A 17,094-nucleotide genomic window follows, 5' to 3' on the forward strand; every position below is an offset into this window, starting at 1 on the left:
CATCCTTTCTGGCCTCAGGTGTGAGCCCTATCGCGAAAAGCATGTTTGAATGGCACTGTATAATTTCTTAATGAGCTGACTCGTGAAACACAACCGGCCTCTCACCTTTTCCCACGGCAGGGTCTCCACACTTTGCCGAGCAGCGTTGCCCTGAGCGCAGAGCACCCTCTAATGTACAGAATGGGGGTCAGGGCAGCATTAACTCGGGGCAAAATGCGAATAGGGTCAGTGCCCTCATTTTTAAAGGTATAACAGGTCGTGCCAATGAAATTACAAATGATAATATGACAAAATATAGGAAGCCAAGTCCCCAAGAAGAACACCACAACCACCAGTATGAGATACACCGACGAACGCTTGCTGTCTCTCTCCTCGGAGGGCTGCTCCCTCTCCAGCTGAAACCTGGCAATGATGAACAATCGGATATTGAGCACTATCATTATGATAACTAGGAATATGTTCGCGACAAAAGTGCCAAAGCCTGTGACCTGTTTGGCAACACCGACAGTGACCAGGTTCTGCACAGCGACGATTAAGAAAGCGTAGGCCCAGTAGGCAACGATGACCATCACGGTCCTGTTTCGGGTCATGCGCTGGGAGTATTTAAAGGGGGACAAGATGGCGTGGTATCTGTCCGCCTGCGCGGCCAGGATAGCCATGAAAGACAGTCCTAGAAATGTGGGAGCAATGTAAAAGGTTCTCGTGGGGGAGTCATAGACATCCCTCACATCGAGAACACCAACATAATAATAAGACACTCCCGTACAAATGTCACTGAGGCAAGTGCTCAGCATGTACATGAAGCGGTTCTCGCTGCGCAAAGCTGTGTTCAGCAGGATGGAGAGAAACACAGACACGTTGAGGAAAATGATGGTTGCAGCCAAGAAAACGCTGAAAAGGAACATCAACACGTTGCCAAAGTTCGTGAGGGGCAGCGCGAGAGTCAAAGGGCGGCTGGTGTTTCTCATCAGGGCGGATGACAAATGCTGGCAGTATTGCAGCTGTGCCCGAACAGCACAGTGGGGTTACTTCAAGCCCGATTTATGTAGCAAGCACAGTCAGTCTAAGAAGAAGACGTCAACCTGAGTGACTTCAACTCCCAAGGAGAGCAAGCCCACAAGGCTTTCATGAAAAATAGATAGATATTATAGGTTATGTAAAAGAGAAATAAATAATCAAATTTAGCAAACCACCCTTTTACAGAACAGTTCATGAACAGCTGATCCTACATTTTATAGATATATAAATACATATTCTATAAATACATAGATGTATATATTTATATACAAGTAAGATGTAAGGCCTTTTTGCATTTCCTGAGTGCAACTTTAAGATTAGAGAGGTTTAAAAAAAAAACTAGTAGTACGTCCACTAAATATTTAGTGATATAATTCTTATTTTTACGTCGTCTTTCTTTACTGGAACTTCAGCTGTAGCTGTAAATTTGTCTGTAAATCTACGTCTGTTTCTTTAGGTTTATATTCCAGGGCACAGAACAGAAACTAGAAAGCAACATAGTGAACTCTTCCAATGTTAAATCTTCTGCTTTGCAACCATGGGTCAACCGGGGGGAAAAAATGATATATATTTTTTAAAATTGTTAGTTGTAATAAAAAGAATCTCTCTTGCTCTTATCTCAGCTACAACTATCCTCTCTAAAGAAAGGCCCTAAAAGCGCATTCCTGCTTACTTATCAGTGCATCTGAAACAAAGACACTGATAAGAACTCAAACTGATGTTTTAAAGATTACCTTACCAGCTGATGGTTTCAAAGAAAAGTGTGGTGGTTCAAAGGTTAATACAGCAACATGTTTATTGCTCCCCCTTGTGGCTAAAAGTCCGATATTACAGGCTGGTGTTTCTTGGTCGGATGATGCAGCCGCAGACGACAGACGTCATAGGCTTATGCCTACATAAAGACTAAAAGTTAGCAAATAATTAAAAATAAAAACAAATAAAAACAGATTTTATGTAGGGAGACCGGGGATAGTTGTAATGTGGGTCAGTTGTAGCACTTCCAATTTCTGCAATCAGGGCTAAGTTTCAGATGATGTGATTCATCCTGTACATGCCCAATTCAGGTCTTCTATCACATGTGAAAAATGAGCACATTTTGGCAAACAAAGACAATTTAAGAAGAAAGAAAGTAATTTGCATGCCAAAAAGTAAGTTGTTTTTTGTTTTGTTTTTTTACTTTATTTGCAATTTCTAATAGCATTATCTGCATTATGTTATTTGTATGTCTATGGGGATTTATTCCGTGTAGGTCTTTAGTGCTAATGTTTTAGCCGTTGGCTGTAATGTTTGCTAGGTCATGGCTATAGGAGTCTGGGTCAGTTGTAACAGCAACAGTCTGGGTTAGTTGTAACAATAATGCAAATGTTACTACTTACCACACTATTACTTTAACTTATTAAACAAGTTGGGGCAACGACATCAGCAGAGAGAGGTTCACTGGTCATTTTGTATATGCGTTTGATGCCATTGGCAACACAATTCTTCCAATGTTTGTGTTCCGACGCATACGTTATGCAGACCACTTTGTCAGAGATGGGCCAGTAGGAAGTATTGGTAGTGGAAATAAATCATGATGGGTGCAAGAAATAGACTTCCTGATTTTTCTGAAGCACTTTGCAAACCACACCAAGGTCAGCCATGAAAAAAAAGTAATTGGACATCATGGACATCGCAGTGGAATTGCGATGCTGGTGCACAACTACATTTTTTCAGCTTCACTGTTATGTTCAAACGTTGGTGCAAGAGTTGTAGGTTACAATGCCCACTGAGCCAATGAGGCCAAACTCAAGAAAGACCAACCAAAATTTATGAGATATTCAGTTTCTGAAAATTCCATAATTAGTCTTTTTTTGGGGGTTGGAATATGTTCAAAAGTTAGATTTCTGCAGTCACACACACACACATAGCTACGTAAATAGTTCTAAGTGCATGATTGTGTTGAATAAAAAAGATTACATGTTAAAATTTTGTCAGTATCCTTATTTCATTGTGTTACATTTCACCCCAGGATATGTTACAACTAACCCAGACTATGGGGTTAGTTGTAACATTTCACTCTTTGTGTTTGAGACCATACCATGCAATGAGTAACTGTGCTGCAGAGAAAATACTGTACTATTTAATAGCAGAGACATGTAAATACTTTGCATTACATTTTAAATCCACTACCTTAAAAGAGCTCCAAGCTACAGACAGAAATGTCAAAAATGTTACAACAATCCCCGGTCTCCCCTAAACTCCAACTTTTAAAAGTTTGGATTAAAAGCAATTACAAAGTTTCTTCCAGTTTTTGCGTCCATGTTGTACTCTATAAACTAGGAGTATTGTTTTGTCGCTAGTCAAAACGTCTGGGTTAATTGCAGTGAAAAGCATGTAACAAATCTCCAGGGGCTCCCAACAGGTGACCGTTGGAGGCCCCTGTAGTGTGCCAGCATGGAGTAGGCAAATAAAAGAATAACATAAAGTATTTCTGACAGATTGAACAAAATTTACCAGGCCACATTTGAACACCAGGTAGTGCTTTTTCTATTGTCGAAGCCACAGACTACAAACTATAAGTCCCTGCTAGTGTGTTATGGCGATAACTGCGGGAGCTATCCAGGGTACTCAGGATTTCATTATCATTATAAGCACCAGAGATTTAAATGATTCTTTCGGGAGCTGAGTTTATTGAACACTGGCAGCATGTGGGTGGAAGTCGTGGGCAAGAGAAGTGTGCCCGTTCTTTAACAACTGCATATAATTAGTAGATATCAGAGAGAAGGATGTATATTTTTTGTCGCATAAACTCTTCCTAATCTGAGACTGAATCTGTGAGGCTTCATTTATTCCTTTAAGCCCACACTACTGTGGCGACTCATTGTCCATCTAGAACTTATCTTCTGAGAGTGGAGGCATTATCAGGATATGCATCTATGTAACTGTACTGTACTTAAGTCTACTTTGTATAGTGCTTGAAGATGTTGGCAGGTGGAAATGGGCTCAGTTTGAACTGCGGGGAACCACCACTTTGCGGGGGTTTCCGTTTGCATGCCAAAAAAGTGATGTCTAATGTTTCCTTTTGCTGGTACACAAGCTGTAGTAAACAAGATTGACGAAGGTGTGCAAGATATGACTTGTTTTTAAGTATCTTTATGACGTCGTCGTACCCACTCAGTGTTCTACATTATAATCAGATTAGCCACTTAAAAGATTTTTGCAGAACAGACTGTGTTACATCCCCACGATGAAGGTCTAGGGGTGTGTGTGGGGACTGGTAACAAATGGGTCCAGAACAGAATGAAAGGAGAACAGACAGAGGTGTTTAGTAAATAAAATAGTTTTTATTATAGATAAACTTAACATAAAGAGCCAGCAACGCCGTTTTACCAATAACACTAGAAAAAGAAAAAGGTTGCAACAACAAAGAACACAACAACCAAACAAAAAGCTCCACACCACGAGGAGGCACTTCCAGGGGCCCACAAGCTCACCCTGTCACTAGCAGCAGCTAGCTTTACTGCTGCCGAGGCCCACAAGCCCACACTACTCATATGTAGCAGCTACACTGCACACTTCTTCCACAACTCCACACCACAGGCAGGACAATCACACACCTAGAACACAAAGCGGAGACACCAGAGAAAACCACCCTCCTACATACAGTTCATCCCCAGCTTATATGACCTCAGAGAGGCCATTGCTGACTGGGCCCAGATGGTAAATGAGGCCAATGAGCAGCAGCTGTGTCCTGGGGAGAGGAGCAAGAGAGGAAGAGAAGGAGAGAAAACACCATAACCACACAAGGGCAGTTTCAGGAGGCCCAGCTAGGGCCGTAACAGACTGTGTTGTGTTTGTTGCTGTTTCTGCTGCCCTCTGAGACTGATCTTGAAAAAGACATTTTTAATGTAAACGAGACTTGCTCAAAAGTGCAGCTTCTATACCTTATGACAGGAATGTTCTTTCTGCTTGAAGAGGACTTTATATCATAAGTGTTTGACCAATTAAATGCCAACAAGAAATTTACAACAGCTTAAATACAGGAAGCCACTTTTTGGCATACTTTAGGTTTAAACACAATGAGTACCAACTAAAAAAGTGCTGCAGAATGCTAAAAAGTTCAGGCGAAGTTAATATAAATGATAATAAATACAATTTTTTCAGAAATATTATGAACAAACATAGCTGAGTATTGTGAAATGTTAAGTTGGCCTTTTGAACAAAGGAGATAAAATATTTTATTTATGGATCACCGAGATGAAAGGTTATGGCAGCAAGCCCCAAACAGCAAAAGCTACAAATTTGACCAAAAGCTAAGGATCCATTTCTATTTTTTTTAACACAAAATATAAAATTATTCTTGTGATTAGGCCTATCTTATCGATTCCACAAAGTAAGTAAGTAAGTTCAAAAACGTCACTTAACCCATGTCAGAGCCACCAAGCCTCCAGAGATCAGAAAGTTTGAGCAGCATCGTTTGTTGGACCTATAAATATAATGAGTGCTCGACTTCTTGTGGAGCTCCAGGATGCTCTACAACGCCACGGTCATCCTGTCAGTGGATTTCAACAGTCCGGAAGACTTCCTCATCTTCACCTTCCACATTGTTTTCGCCACGTGTGCCGTGCTTGTAGCCGGCTCGGTGATCATCGGGATCACCCCCACTCCATATCTTCGAGCCCAGAACCGCTTCGTGTTCATGCTGAACACGAGCATCAGCGACACTCTGACCGGCTTCTCCGTCTACTATCTGGGGCTCTTTGACGTCCAAGAGGGCTATCCCTCGAGGAATGGGACATACTACATTTTGCCATCTTTTTTAGGTGTCAATGTGTTAACCTTCCTCTTTGCTCAGTTTGACCGCTACTTTGCCGTTTGCCATCCGTTCTTTTACAGTCGCTACATAACGAGATCCGTTGTCATTGTAATCTGTGCTTTCTGCTGGATTCACACATACTTTATTCTCACTGTGCAGAACTTGGTGCCCATCTCAAAGGCGGCTCAAATAAACGCGTTTGGTGTGATGACTCTACAGGTTATAGTGCTCGTTAAAGTGCTCATGACAATTAAACTGTACATCATAGCCAGGAGTCACGTTGTGAGAGAGGCGCCTAGTGCCGAGCGAGACAACAAGAAGGAATCACTGCGCATCATTGTGTTTGTGGTTATCTGCTTCTTGGCGCTGTGGTGTCCCTCGTTTGTCAATATCATTGTGAGGCAGTTGACTAGAGAAGGTCTCAGGTTTAGGAATGAAGCCACTAACGTGTTCGCCACGATGGCACGCTTAAACGCGCTGGTAACCCCTGCGGTGTACATCTGGGGCAGCCCTGCGCTTCGGAGGGCCGTGTGGAGAACGGTGTGGTGGATGTTCTGTCCCAGGCGCAGTGCAAGGTAAGACGCGGTCCAAGTGTTACGTAGAATTACCGTATTATGTCAAACAATATGCTGCTTGTGAATAAAAAGACATTTTATCCCTTATCTCCCCTTCTTCGCACCGGCACCCTACCTCTCTCCCGCTTTCTCCCCCCTCTCTCTCTTGCAGGATTGACTTTAACTCTGATGGGATGACAAGCAAAATAAGGCAGCCAACATCAGCATCATCATAAGTTATAATAAGGATAAAATACTAAGAGCCCATCTGATGGGAAACATGTTGCGGTCACTTTTGAGTTTATGCGTTTTCTCAGTCTCAGTGTTTTGATTTTTCAGACAAAACATAACGAAGCTGGGTTCCTGTTCTCTTGTTCTGATTCAACTATGTCATAAAAATGAAACTGCTGTGATTCAACTAGATATCCTAAACTAGACAGACTGCCACAGAGCAGTCTATCAAGTTTAGGATAAAGCGTTTAATTTCTATATTTAAAATCTTTGTATTATTTGTTTGTTTGTTTTTACTTATTACTCGCAGTACGCACATTTATCTTTTTATTGACCGGCATTTGGGATCAGACTGCAAAGGTCTTTGGTCAGTTGTAGGCTACACATCGAATAAACCTTGTCTTGTATCTACAGCCAAAAAGATGGACTCCACTAAAACCTCTGTAGCAAAAAAATAACTTTCACAATCTAATCGTTTAAACTCGAGGCTATAACAGCAGAAAATGTACAACAAGATCCGAATAATCTTTAGGTTTAGTTCATTGATATTTGGATGGAATTCAGCATTTCCGACTGGATCCAGCTTCCTGTTCACTGGTGCAGCACATTCAGCACCACGTTCAGCGTCTTGGCGCTGACACCCGTAGGTTCAGCACCAAGGATAGCCCCATAGCCTAGTTTTGTTTTTAAGTCATGGCAGTGATCCCGATGCTAAACTTTAACTATATTTAGACACAATAAATTAATATTACAAACGTATATTTCGTGGTCAGTTGACCACGAAAGGAAAGGGAAGTCTTTATCACATATGACAATAAGTTTCATCGGACACGTTTTCGTGGTTGTTTTTTATCAACACATGACAACTTAAATGTGTCAACGCTGGCGGACTGAGAGAAATAGAGTGAAAAAGATTGAATTATTTTATTGTATTGTTTTAAAAATGATAAATATAATGTTCGCATTAAACATCTCAAAAACTGAATTTTAAGTTGTGCACTTTAAATGTGCACTCAATATGAACTTGTAAAAAATAACTGCAGTTTGTACAGTTTGGATACACGTTTTGTATTTGAAATAAATTATTTCAAGGCAGATATTTTAAGTATCTGTGTCCTGCTATTTTCACTTTAATATTATAACATTTATTCCTAGATAATCCTTAAATGCTTGTTAATATCGAAGTGGCACAACGTTCGTGGTGAATATGTTTTTCATTAGTGTAAATGAAAAAAAAAACTGTGATATAGATACAGTTATGGAAGCAACTGGGTTGACTCAGCTCACTTAAACATACAATAAAGCTTTCTTTACATACAGTAGCAGTAATCTTCTCAGGAATAAATAGCAACGGTAAGTTTGTCAGTAAAACTGATACAGTTTATTATATGATAGCGGACATTTTGGAGTCTTTTTCGTTTGTTTATTGATGTTCTTTAAAGAGTATTGAAGGGACACTTGTCCCATCTGTCAGGCTTTCTGAATAATACGATAATAATAAGAAGAATTCAATTCATTGACATTTTGTCTTTTTGAATTTCCGCTAGGAGACCTCAGGAAAAGTGTATAGCACCAAATAGCTGTGGATAGTTCAAATTTACCAAGCCCCTCTCATTCATATGCATTTACCAAGTGATTTACTTTACAATATATGAACTGACTTTACTGACTTGATTCTTGATTCTTGACTGTTAGTCTGTAGATGTCCACAAGAGGATGATGTATTGCTGGATTTTTCTATATTTTACTGATTATTTCTGTAACACAAAATGTTTAAAAAAATGTAAACACTTTGCAAGCCAATATTTATGACTTCTTAAAAGCCAAACGAGTGGCATGAATGTCCAATATAAATAAATGATTCACATATTTCTCTGTCCCGTGCTTGCGTTAGAATGTATTTGCATATCTTGGCGACCTTATAGTTCCCTTTTTCTTCCTTTTTCTGATCAATTTTCTTGTGTGCCAACTACTGCTGAGAAATGACCGACTATATGCGTTTTTAAAAATTCAAAGTCTCCTAAATCCATGCTTTCTGTCAACTGTTTTGTCAAAAAACAAATAGCAAAATGCAGTTTATAAAGGGACGTATGTTGGGTGTAATTGAAAAAACTGAACAAGATACGATGTTTGTCGTGTCAGTTAAAATAAACAAATATGATTTAACAGGACTGAAACGTGAGATTAAGCCATGCCTCCTGGGAGATACAGTTTGGCTTTAGCGCAGTGTCTTATTGAGCAGCTCTATAAAAATGTTGTTGTCGGTATGCGTCTCTGACACAATGCTGCTCACCAACATCACTGATTCTCTGACTGCAGGAGTGCCTCTGTCGGTAGACTTCAGCCATCCTGTGGATTATCTCATTTTCATTTTTCAGATTTTATTTGCCACAACTGTTGTTTTCGTAGCAGGACCTATAGTCATTACCATTTTTGCCACCAAAGAGCTCCGCCGACAGAACAGGTTTATTTTCATGCTGAACACCAGCATCTGTGACACGCTCATCGGGTTTTCAGTGTACTATGTCGGTTTGTTTGATGTTCAAGAGGGATATCCATCCAGAAATGGAACTTATAACATGTTAAACTATCTCCTTGGGGTAAATTTAATAACATTTTTGTTCGCGCAATTTGACCGCTATATTGCCGTTTGTCATCCTTTCACTTACTCTCGCTTCATTACGAGGGGCGTGGTGATTTCTGCAAACATCTATTGCTGGCTTTATGTCTATTCTCAGGCGGTTATTTCGATTTTCTTGCCCTTTTCCAAAGCAACACAGCTGTACGTGTTTGGTACCCTAACCTTTCAAATCATAGTGTTCACCAAAGTGGTCATGACTATTAAACTGTATGTTGTTGCCAGGTACCAGCTGGAAAGAGACCCCCCTAGTGCAGAGAAAGAAAGCACCAAGGAATCATTAAGAATAATCGTTTTTGTTGTCATAACCTTCTTATTGTTGTGGTGTCCCTCCTTCATTAACATCGTCCTCAGACTGGTTGTAGGGAGAGGGCTGATATTTAGGAATGATGCTACTAATCTTTTCGCCATCATGGCTCGATTTAATGCCTTGTGCACGCCGGCCGTGTACCTGTGGGGGAGTCCCTCTTTAAGGAAAGCCACGCTGAGGACGGTGTGGAGCAGACTGTGCCCAAAATGCAATAGCAGAAAAATCTTGTTTCAATGAAACAAGTAAAAATACACCTCATCTCATTCATAATGCTTGAGCCAGCCTATTGAATAAAAACAAAATGTTTAAATAAATCGCCACTATTTTTTTTTAAATTTTCATTAAGGTTAAAGAATCTATTTTTATGAAGGTCAAATTTTTTTTACTGTAGCGTTTCTTATTTTGCTCAGGTGACACAGTTGACTGAGATGCGAATATTCACATTTTCTTCGTTTATGATCAACTTTCTGTGTTTTCTAACATGTTTCTGTATTTAATACCTTCTCATTATAAACAGTCTTAGAAATTTTGAAATGTATAAACTCGGATTATTTTTGTCTTCTCATTGGAAGCACGGGGACTCCATACCAGTCGTCTGAAATAAATAATTACACTAATGTGAGCTTTTTTTCTGCAGCGGGGTTTGTCTCGTTTGTTTCGAATCCTTAGCTTAGTTTGTTTGGTCAACTCTTGGGCTCCGAGTAGCTACTGCATGAATGAATAATGAAAGGCAATACTGTGATGACTGTCGCCATTTCTTCCTTTCTCTTTCTTTCAGCATTAGATCTGAACTGAAATAAACATGTGAGTCTTTCATGCTGCGGGTGTAGAAACGACATAGGCTAATATGCAGAGCGGGTAGATTAAATTGTTCATATCATGTTCAAGTGAAGTAAGTCAATAATATAGCAATGTTAAATATAATGTTAAGTAATATGAAGACAACATGTATTTTAGTGACGTATCTAAGTGATTATTTTACTGGGGTAAAAGCTATTGAATAGTGTTGAAAAAAATGACAAAATTGCGAAGGATTAAAATATTCCAAGAGCTCAACTTTCTTCATCTAAACATGTTTCAATCACGTTTTATCAGCACAAAATGCACAGGTTTATTGTGTGTTGATTTAACTCAGTTGTTTAAGTTTCTGCCAAATCAAAATATTTGTGTGCAACCAATGTCCACTATTGAATCAAGTAAATCTAACATGGCCTTTTTTTCAGTGTAGTTGTAGTGACGATTCCATTGTCCAAATAAACATCCAACAACCTAAAATCAACAAGCCACTGCTGTGCTGTGTTAATATTTTTTACTCAGGAAAAAGAAGTCCAATGTCCAAAGCTTGAAGGTTGCGTTGCACGGTTCATTTACCCAGTTTGGCTAAACAAAAGATCATTTTTTGTTGTTTCCTGGTGCTTCTCCTGCTCTGGTAAAAAAAAAACAAAAAAAAAAAACATAGGCCCACCCCAATGCATGCTGGTCCTATACCAGTCCCTTTACTTATAGGGCTTTGGAGCGTGATGTCACGGGGGTGGGCGTGGAAAGGATTTTGGCCCGATCCGCCATTTTGGGGGTCTAGCGCAAGTGAAAAGGGAGCGAAGGCACACACAACAGCCATGGTTCGTATTTGCTGTGTGGTCGGCTGCAATGTTCGATCGCACGACCAGCAAGAAAATAAGCTTGAAAAGGGTTTATCTTTTCATTCTTTCCCAACCTGGAAGCAACATGAGGCAGCTCGTGTATCGATGTTAGCAAACGAAGGCGTCCAGCCTGGATAGCAGCTGTGAGACGAGCTCCAGTTCTCTTCCATCTCCAAATATCTGTTGGTGCTCCAGACAGTTTCATTCCGGTAAGTTCTAAATATGTTCATATCACTCTTTATAGCCTATTAGTTTCATTTTCAATGCACTCTGAGCTCATAGCAAATTAGAACAAACATCCTACTGAGTGATTTTGCAGAACTACCGTCTATTTATAGAGTTGCTAATTATTTGGCATTATTGCAGCAAATCAGCCTATGAAATGGATGAAACATCGTGACTGGGTCCCAGCGCTACACGAGGGACCTGCTTCAAACAAACCACCATGCCAATCAGATTACTTCTTCCATGTGAGGGTGAAGAGGTGACCCTCCTGGATAAGATGGTGAAGGTTTGCTGCGTTTGGTGAACAGTGTGATAATAAAACCAGAGAAGAATGAAACCTGCTCCTGTTAAATGTTCTTAAGTCTTGTGCTGTTATTTTTTTCAAAAGATACAGTAAATAAAGTAATGTTAGTAGTGGGTGATATCATGTAAACACTCATGATTTTGTGTAAACATTTTGTCATTTGTAAACTATAAATGTCATGGATTCTACACTGTTACTGATGTGATGCTCTATAAGGTGGTTTTAATAAAATAAAATAAAAAGAGGCAAAAATTAGTTTGTTTCTTTATTCAACTTTTGAACAGTGGGACTCAGTCAGTACATATTCAGTAAATGCAAATTATTTACACGGCAGTGCACTACAGGCATACATCTAGACTCCTCCACAGTAGCAGGTGGGATTTTCCTTTTTTGAGGACGGCTTCTTTTACCTGTCACTACGGATGGTCTGTTTATGTTTTGATCAAGAGCCTTTTTTTGGGCAGCTGAAGAGGAGAAGTCTATCTTATGGCCAACCTCTGGCTGTATCTTGGTCACATTACCCAGCAAAACCCAGTAAGCAGGTTCATCTGTAACAGTCCTTGTGCCACGATCAAGACTGTTGCTTCTACAACAGAAGAGCAGCGACATGGCTGCAGTTCTCTGCGACTCCGGCCATACAGCTGCAGTGGGCGACTTCAACCTTCCCTGTGATGCTCACAGTGACCCATGGCTGCAATGCTGGTTCGTTCAGTCTTTGAGAGTGCAGCACCTGAAACACACACAGACAAAGTTCATTTAAAGACAAGAACTAATGAGCCATGGCCGACATAAATGTGTTTTATCTACTTTATCATAAATGTAACAAAGTGTTTAGAAAGTTAGCACATACATGTGATTTTTCATTTCTTTATGTGTCCATCGCTGCATGTTATAGTGTAAATCTGTCTGTTCTCTGTCAGAAACCTGCCTGCAGAGAATGAACCTAAAGTATGTAATGCAAGGATGTCATCACTTTAGAGATGGGGAAAGCATAAAGTGACAATTATGAATCACTTAATATGATAAGGAGATTCTGCAGGTCATTAATCAATGTATAAAACTAAAATAAAATGTATTTTTAGTGACACAGGATACAAACATGGAAGCAAGATGTATAATTAGGATTATTTATAATAAATATGAATAAATTAGTGCAATTTCTTTAACCATAAAGAATAACTAAATCCTTCAGGACAATGTCACATCAATGCACTGAACTCACTGTTATCCCTCTAACAGCCTCCACATGTTCTCACTGTAATTTCCCCTCATGAATGAATTTATGCTGCACTAATGTGAATGTTTCCAGGGAAATCAAACGCATTTCACACGCAGTACTCGAGCTGACTTACCTTTGTTTGAATGACGACTTGTACGCTCTGACTCCACAGACAAGGTACGAAAATATGTCAGGCTACGTCAGTAGCGCTAGGTGTTCGGGGTTTCTACTCCACGGCTGTATTTCATACGGGTCCACATTTCCAATGCACGCTATTTTCTGCAAGTACCGCTGCTTCGCCTCTGGACGCAATCGGTCTCTATACAGTTCATTCTCTTTTGAGCTGCTTTTAAGCATCTTTCTTGTAGTCGTCGTTCCAACACAGTGTGTTTTTTTGATTCGTAGACCCCGAAAATGGCGCTGCGCTCCCACAATGCATTGTGGCGTGACGTCAACTCCAAAGCCCTATATAAAATGGCCCAACAGTTCTTCCTGACTTAACAAGGTAAACAACAAACAACAAAACAAAAAATGAAGCACGTATTAAACTACAAAAAACCTCTAACCCCAAAATATAAGTAAACCAACAACAAACTTTAACAAATTTGAAAATAGCAAAAATAAAAGTAGCTCCAACGCTAGTAATAAAGTTTACATTAAATTCTGGGCTGACAAAGAAGGTGCAGGGTTGCAAAATGAAAAACATAAAACCTTTTGTTTTTAAAAACTTCCCTTCATTTGATCCCAGCGAAACAAATACTCAAGCATATTAAATGCAAAAGAGAAAAGAAAAAGAGAAAAACGACAAAGCGAAAAATCTGAAATGAGCGACGCTTTCTGACTTTGCTGCAGCTGATGCTATAAGTGCATATCCCGTCAGTGCTAGTGGCAGCTGGCCCACAGTCACACACGAAAGGACGAAGTAGCCGCCATGATGTCACCGGTAGTGAAGTCCTATTTTTATAACATAACTGTAAAATCAGACTGCAGGCCAGTTCATTAACAACTTGTGACTGACAAGTCATACGCCCTGATTAATCCTGACTCAAGTTTACGAAATTAACTTCATGTCGTCATTATAACCTGATAGTATTTTCGAAATAAAAGCATGAGGCAAGATGTTCTCTTTAACTACTGGATAGTCTATTTGCAATCTGGAGATCTGCCCCTGGTGGCGATTTAGAGGAATACATGTTTCAATACTTAGATGAATTAAACAAGAAACGGAGTGAATCTAGAGGCCACAGAGAGAGAACTTCTACTCTTATTCCAGCGTGCAGTGTAATATTTTTAATAAATACACATATAATTTTGAAGTAGACTGCAATAGGTCAAGGCCACAGTCAATATAAAACAGCAGCTAAAGGTTAAGTCATGGTATTGCATTTACATTTATATGCAAAAGTCTGACTACAAAAACGGAAGGATGTCCAGGCATGCAAAAAGCTGTGGGTTATTGTTACCAGAGGTTTATACTGAAACCAGCGTGAGACCTTACCTCACCCTCTCATGCGATCTATTACGGGAGATGTGAGTGGGGGGTGAGGTGCCTGAGAAAAGATCTCAAGGCTGCATTTTAAGTGGGTCACTTTAGATTAGATCTATAGCCTGCGGTGTGCTGGTGTGTAAAAGCACAATATCAAAGAGCCAGTCAGGGCCAACGTAGGCTGCTTTGACTTTTATAGCGTAGAGGTTCAGACGAATTTGCATCTACACATACCTACAGTGTAGATTTAAGGAGATAATTTAAAGGTCTCTTATATGGGATTTATACTATGCTCAACAACCATAACAGCGGCGTAATGCTTCCCCCTCTTAAACAGATGATGGAGGTCACAAAATGCTCACTGATAAAATTCTGTTACGTTATACGGATTATGAATGCAGGGAGTTGTCCACTATAGCTGGACACACATTCCAAATGCCCATCACTGCACTTAGGCTCATTAAGGAAACCTGCATACATTATCAATTACTTTATCTGCTTGTTTTTTTTTACAACAGTTCCATTAGGTTGAGGACCAAAACTCGCCAAATCGCTATAAAACCATTATATTCTTCTGATAAATAATTATTATAATCATCTGATAAATGGTTTAGCTATATAGGGGCCAAAAAAAACAAACAAAACACACGAGTAGAGTTCCTTTGTCATCTCATGAGATTAATCCTGTGACTTCATTGCGCACATAAGAGTGTTCTCAAAAGCCACTTGCGCATAAACAATGCGCCTCTCTAACATGACAGAATCTTTGGGCAGGGCTGTGCCTCTGTCGGTGGACTTCAGTAAACCCGAAGATTATTTCATCTTCATTTTCCAGATTTTATTTGCCACAACCACTGTTATGACAACTGGAACAGTAGTCATCGGCATCTTGTCCACCAGAGCTCTGCGCATTCAAAACAGATTTATTTTCATGTTAAACACTATTGCTGACACGCTTATCGGGTTTTTAGTGTATTATCTCGGTCTGTTCGATGTCGATTTGTCTAGAAACGGAACCTACTCTGTTTTATCTTCCCTTTTAGGCGTTAATGTATTAACGTTTATGTTCGCGCAATTTGACCGCTATTTTGCTGTGTGCCACCCATTTATCTACAGCCGCTTCGTAACGAGACAATGTGTGATATGCATTAATGTTTACAGCTGGGTTTACACTTATGGCCACTTGATCATCAGGAATATGCTACCCCTTTATCAAGCTATACAAATGTATTTAGTCACCATTCTCATGTTTCAAATCATAGTGCTTGTCAAAGTGGCCATGACATTGAAATTGTATCTCATTGCTCATTGCTTGAAAGAGATCCTCCCAGCGCCGAGAAAGAAAGCAAGAAGGAATCTTTGAGAATAATCATTTTTGTTGTCATAAGCTTCTTGGTGTTGTGGTCTCCAGCTTTTGTGAATATTACAATTAAATTAATGACAGGAGGAGGTTTGAATTTTAGAAATGAGGGCACCAATTTGTTCGCCATCATGGCTCGTTTCAATGCCTTGTTCACACCATCTGTGTACATCTGGGGGAGTCCGGCTCTGAGAGAAGCCGCGATAAAGACTGTGTGGGGGAAAGTGTGCCCTAAATGCAGCAGGAGGTAACTGACACAATGCGCAGCTAATTTATCATTTTACCTCTGTTGTTTTTTTAATCCAGATGATGCAGTCAATACTCATTTCAATTCTCTTTCCTTCAGAGTCGCCTCTTTTCCTGTGAAGTCGTGTGTCAACAGGTGTAGTCCTGCCGGGACCCACTGATGCGACTTTCTGACACTTCTTTTTTTCTCTCCAAATGGAGGAAATAAAATATGCACATTTAGCTTAATCGCTTGAATTTCATTTGACACTTTAATAGTATTGAATGCAATAGCATTAATAAATACAAACTTTTTTCTACAGTTGTTATCGTAATATTAAGGGTCTGATTTAGCAAAGGTCTGCGCCAGCCCCAAACCCTCTTTTGGCATCAAGTAAGCTCCTGTTGGGGTTTAAGAAGAGGAATGGGGTCCGTTTTGAGTTTAGAGTCGCCCTGTGATAGCTGGAATAGGCTGTCAGCCCCCCCGGGTTGTACAAAAAAAATAAAAAAATACGCAAATGACGCAGTTAGGAATAACCTTAATACACAGACGGTAACAAATGTATGTGTTCATCTGCACACTTTGAGGTCAACTAAAACTTCAGCTTTAACTCTGTACATACTTTTAAAAACTGTAACATTTAGAAACAAAAAACTGTTCAGGCGATACGTGCGACCGATATGCTGCGTTAACCAAATAGCGGCAGATTTAACAAAGACAACGTTGACTGAAAGGAAAAAGGGGATTTTGTTGTCCTTTTTTTTTTTTTTGAGGGAAACGTAAAAGAAACTTTATTTGGTCGACAAATAAAATAAAAAAAAAGTACCTTCCACATCAAATGTGAGAAGATTTTAGAGAAAAATTCTGGCCAAACCGAGTTCCAGAATCTCAATCAAGTTGTTCTAGTGGCACATTTATAGTGTCACTAGAATAATAGTATAAATAACTAGCACAGCAGTCTATGGTCTACACTGAAGGTATATACTACTCCTTTATCAAGCTATACAAATGCACATGAAACACTATGCCGCTCATTTATTAGTGTGCCTTAAAAAATACTGATGCGGTCAATGCTTATTTAAATGGTCT

At 39.7% G+C, this 17,094-nt stretch overlaps 3 protein-coding genes and 1 pseudogene across 3 annotated transcripts; 3 read left to right on the forward strand and 1 right to left on the reverse strand.

The window, feature by feature from the left end:
* Nucleotides 1-85: 85 nt before the first annotated feature.
* LOC146562823 (uncharacterized) lies at nt 86-968 on the reverse strand. The gene has a single exon (XM_085293176.1). It carries the CDS (start codon nt 966-968, stop codon nt 102-104), a length of 867 nt encoding a protein of 288 aa, XP_085149302.1. The 3' UTR covers nt 86-101.
* A 4,556-nt stretch (nt 969-5,524) lies between these two features.
* Nucleotides 5,525-6,602, forward strand: LOC146562824 (uncharacterized). Its single transcript, XM_085295810.1, has 2 exons — nt 5,525-6,387; nt 6,539-6,602. Exons 1-2 carry the CDS (start codon nt 5,525-5,527, stop codon nt 6,600-6,602), a joined length of 927 nt encoding a protein of 308 aa, XP_085151936.1.
* A 2,277-nt stretch (nt 6,603-8,879) lies between these two features.
* Nucleotides 8,880-9,782, forward strand: LOC146562825 (uncharacterized). The gene has a single exon (XM_085295811.1). It carries the CDS (start codon nt 8,880-8,882, stop codon nt 9,780-9,782), a length of 903 nt encoding a protein of 300 aa, XP_085151937.1.
* A 5,376-nt stretch (nt 9,783-15,158) lies between these two features.
* Nucleotides 15,159-16,030, forward strand: LOC146562826 (uncharacterized; annotated as a pseudogene).
* The last annotated feature ends 1,064 nt before the right edge of the window (nt 16,031-17,094 follow it).

This window comes from Mchenga conophoros, linkage group LG12 (genome assembly GCF_057382185.1).
Source record: "Mchenga conophoros isolate Kocher_MC1m ecotype Shallow Benthic linkage group LG12, M_conophoros_male_GT1.1, whole genome shotgun sequence".
Taxonomy (NCBI): Eukaryota; Metazoa; Chordata; class Actinopteri; order Cichliformes; family Cichlidae; genus Mchenga; species Mchenga conophoros.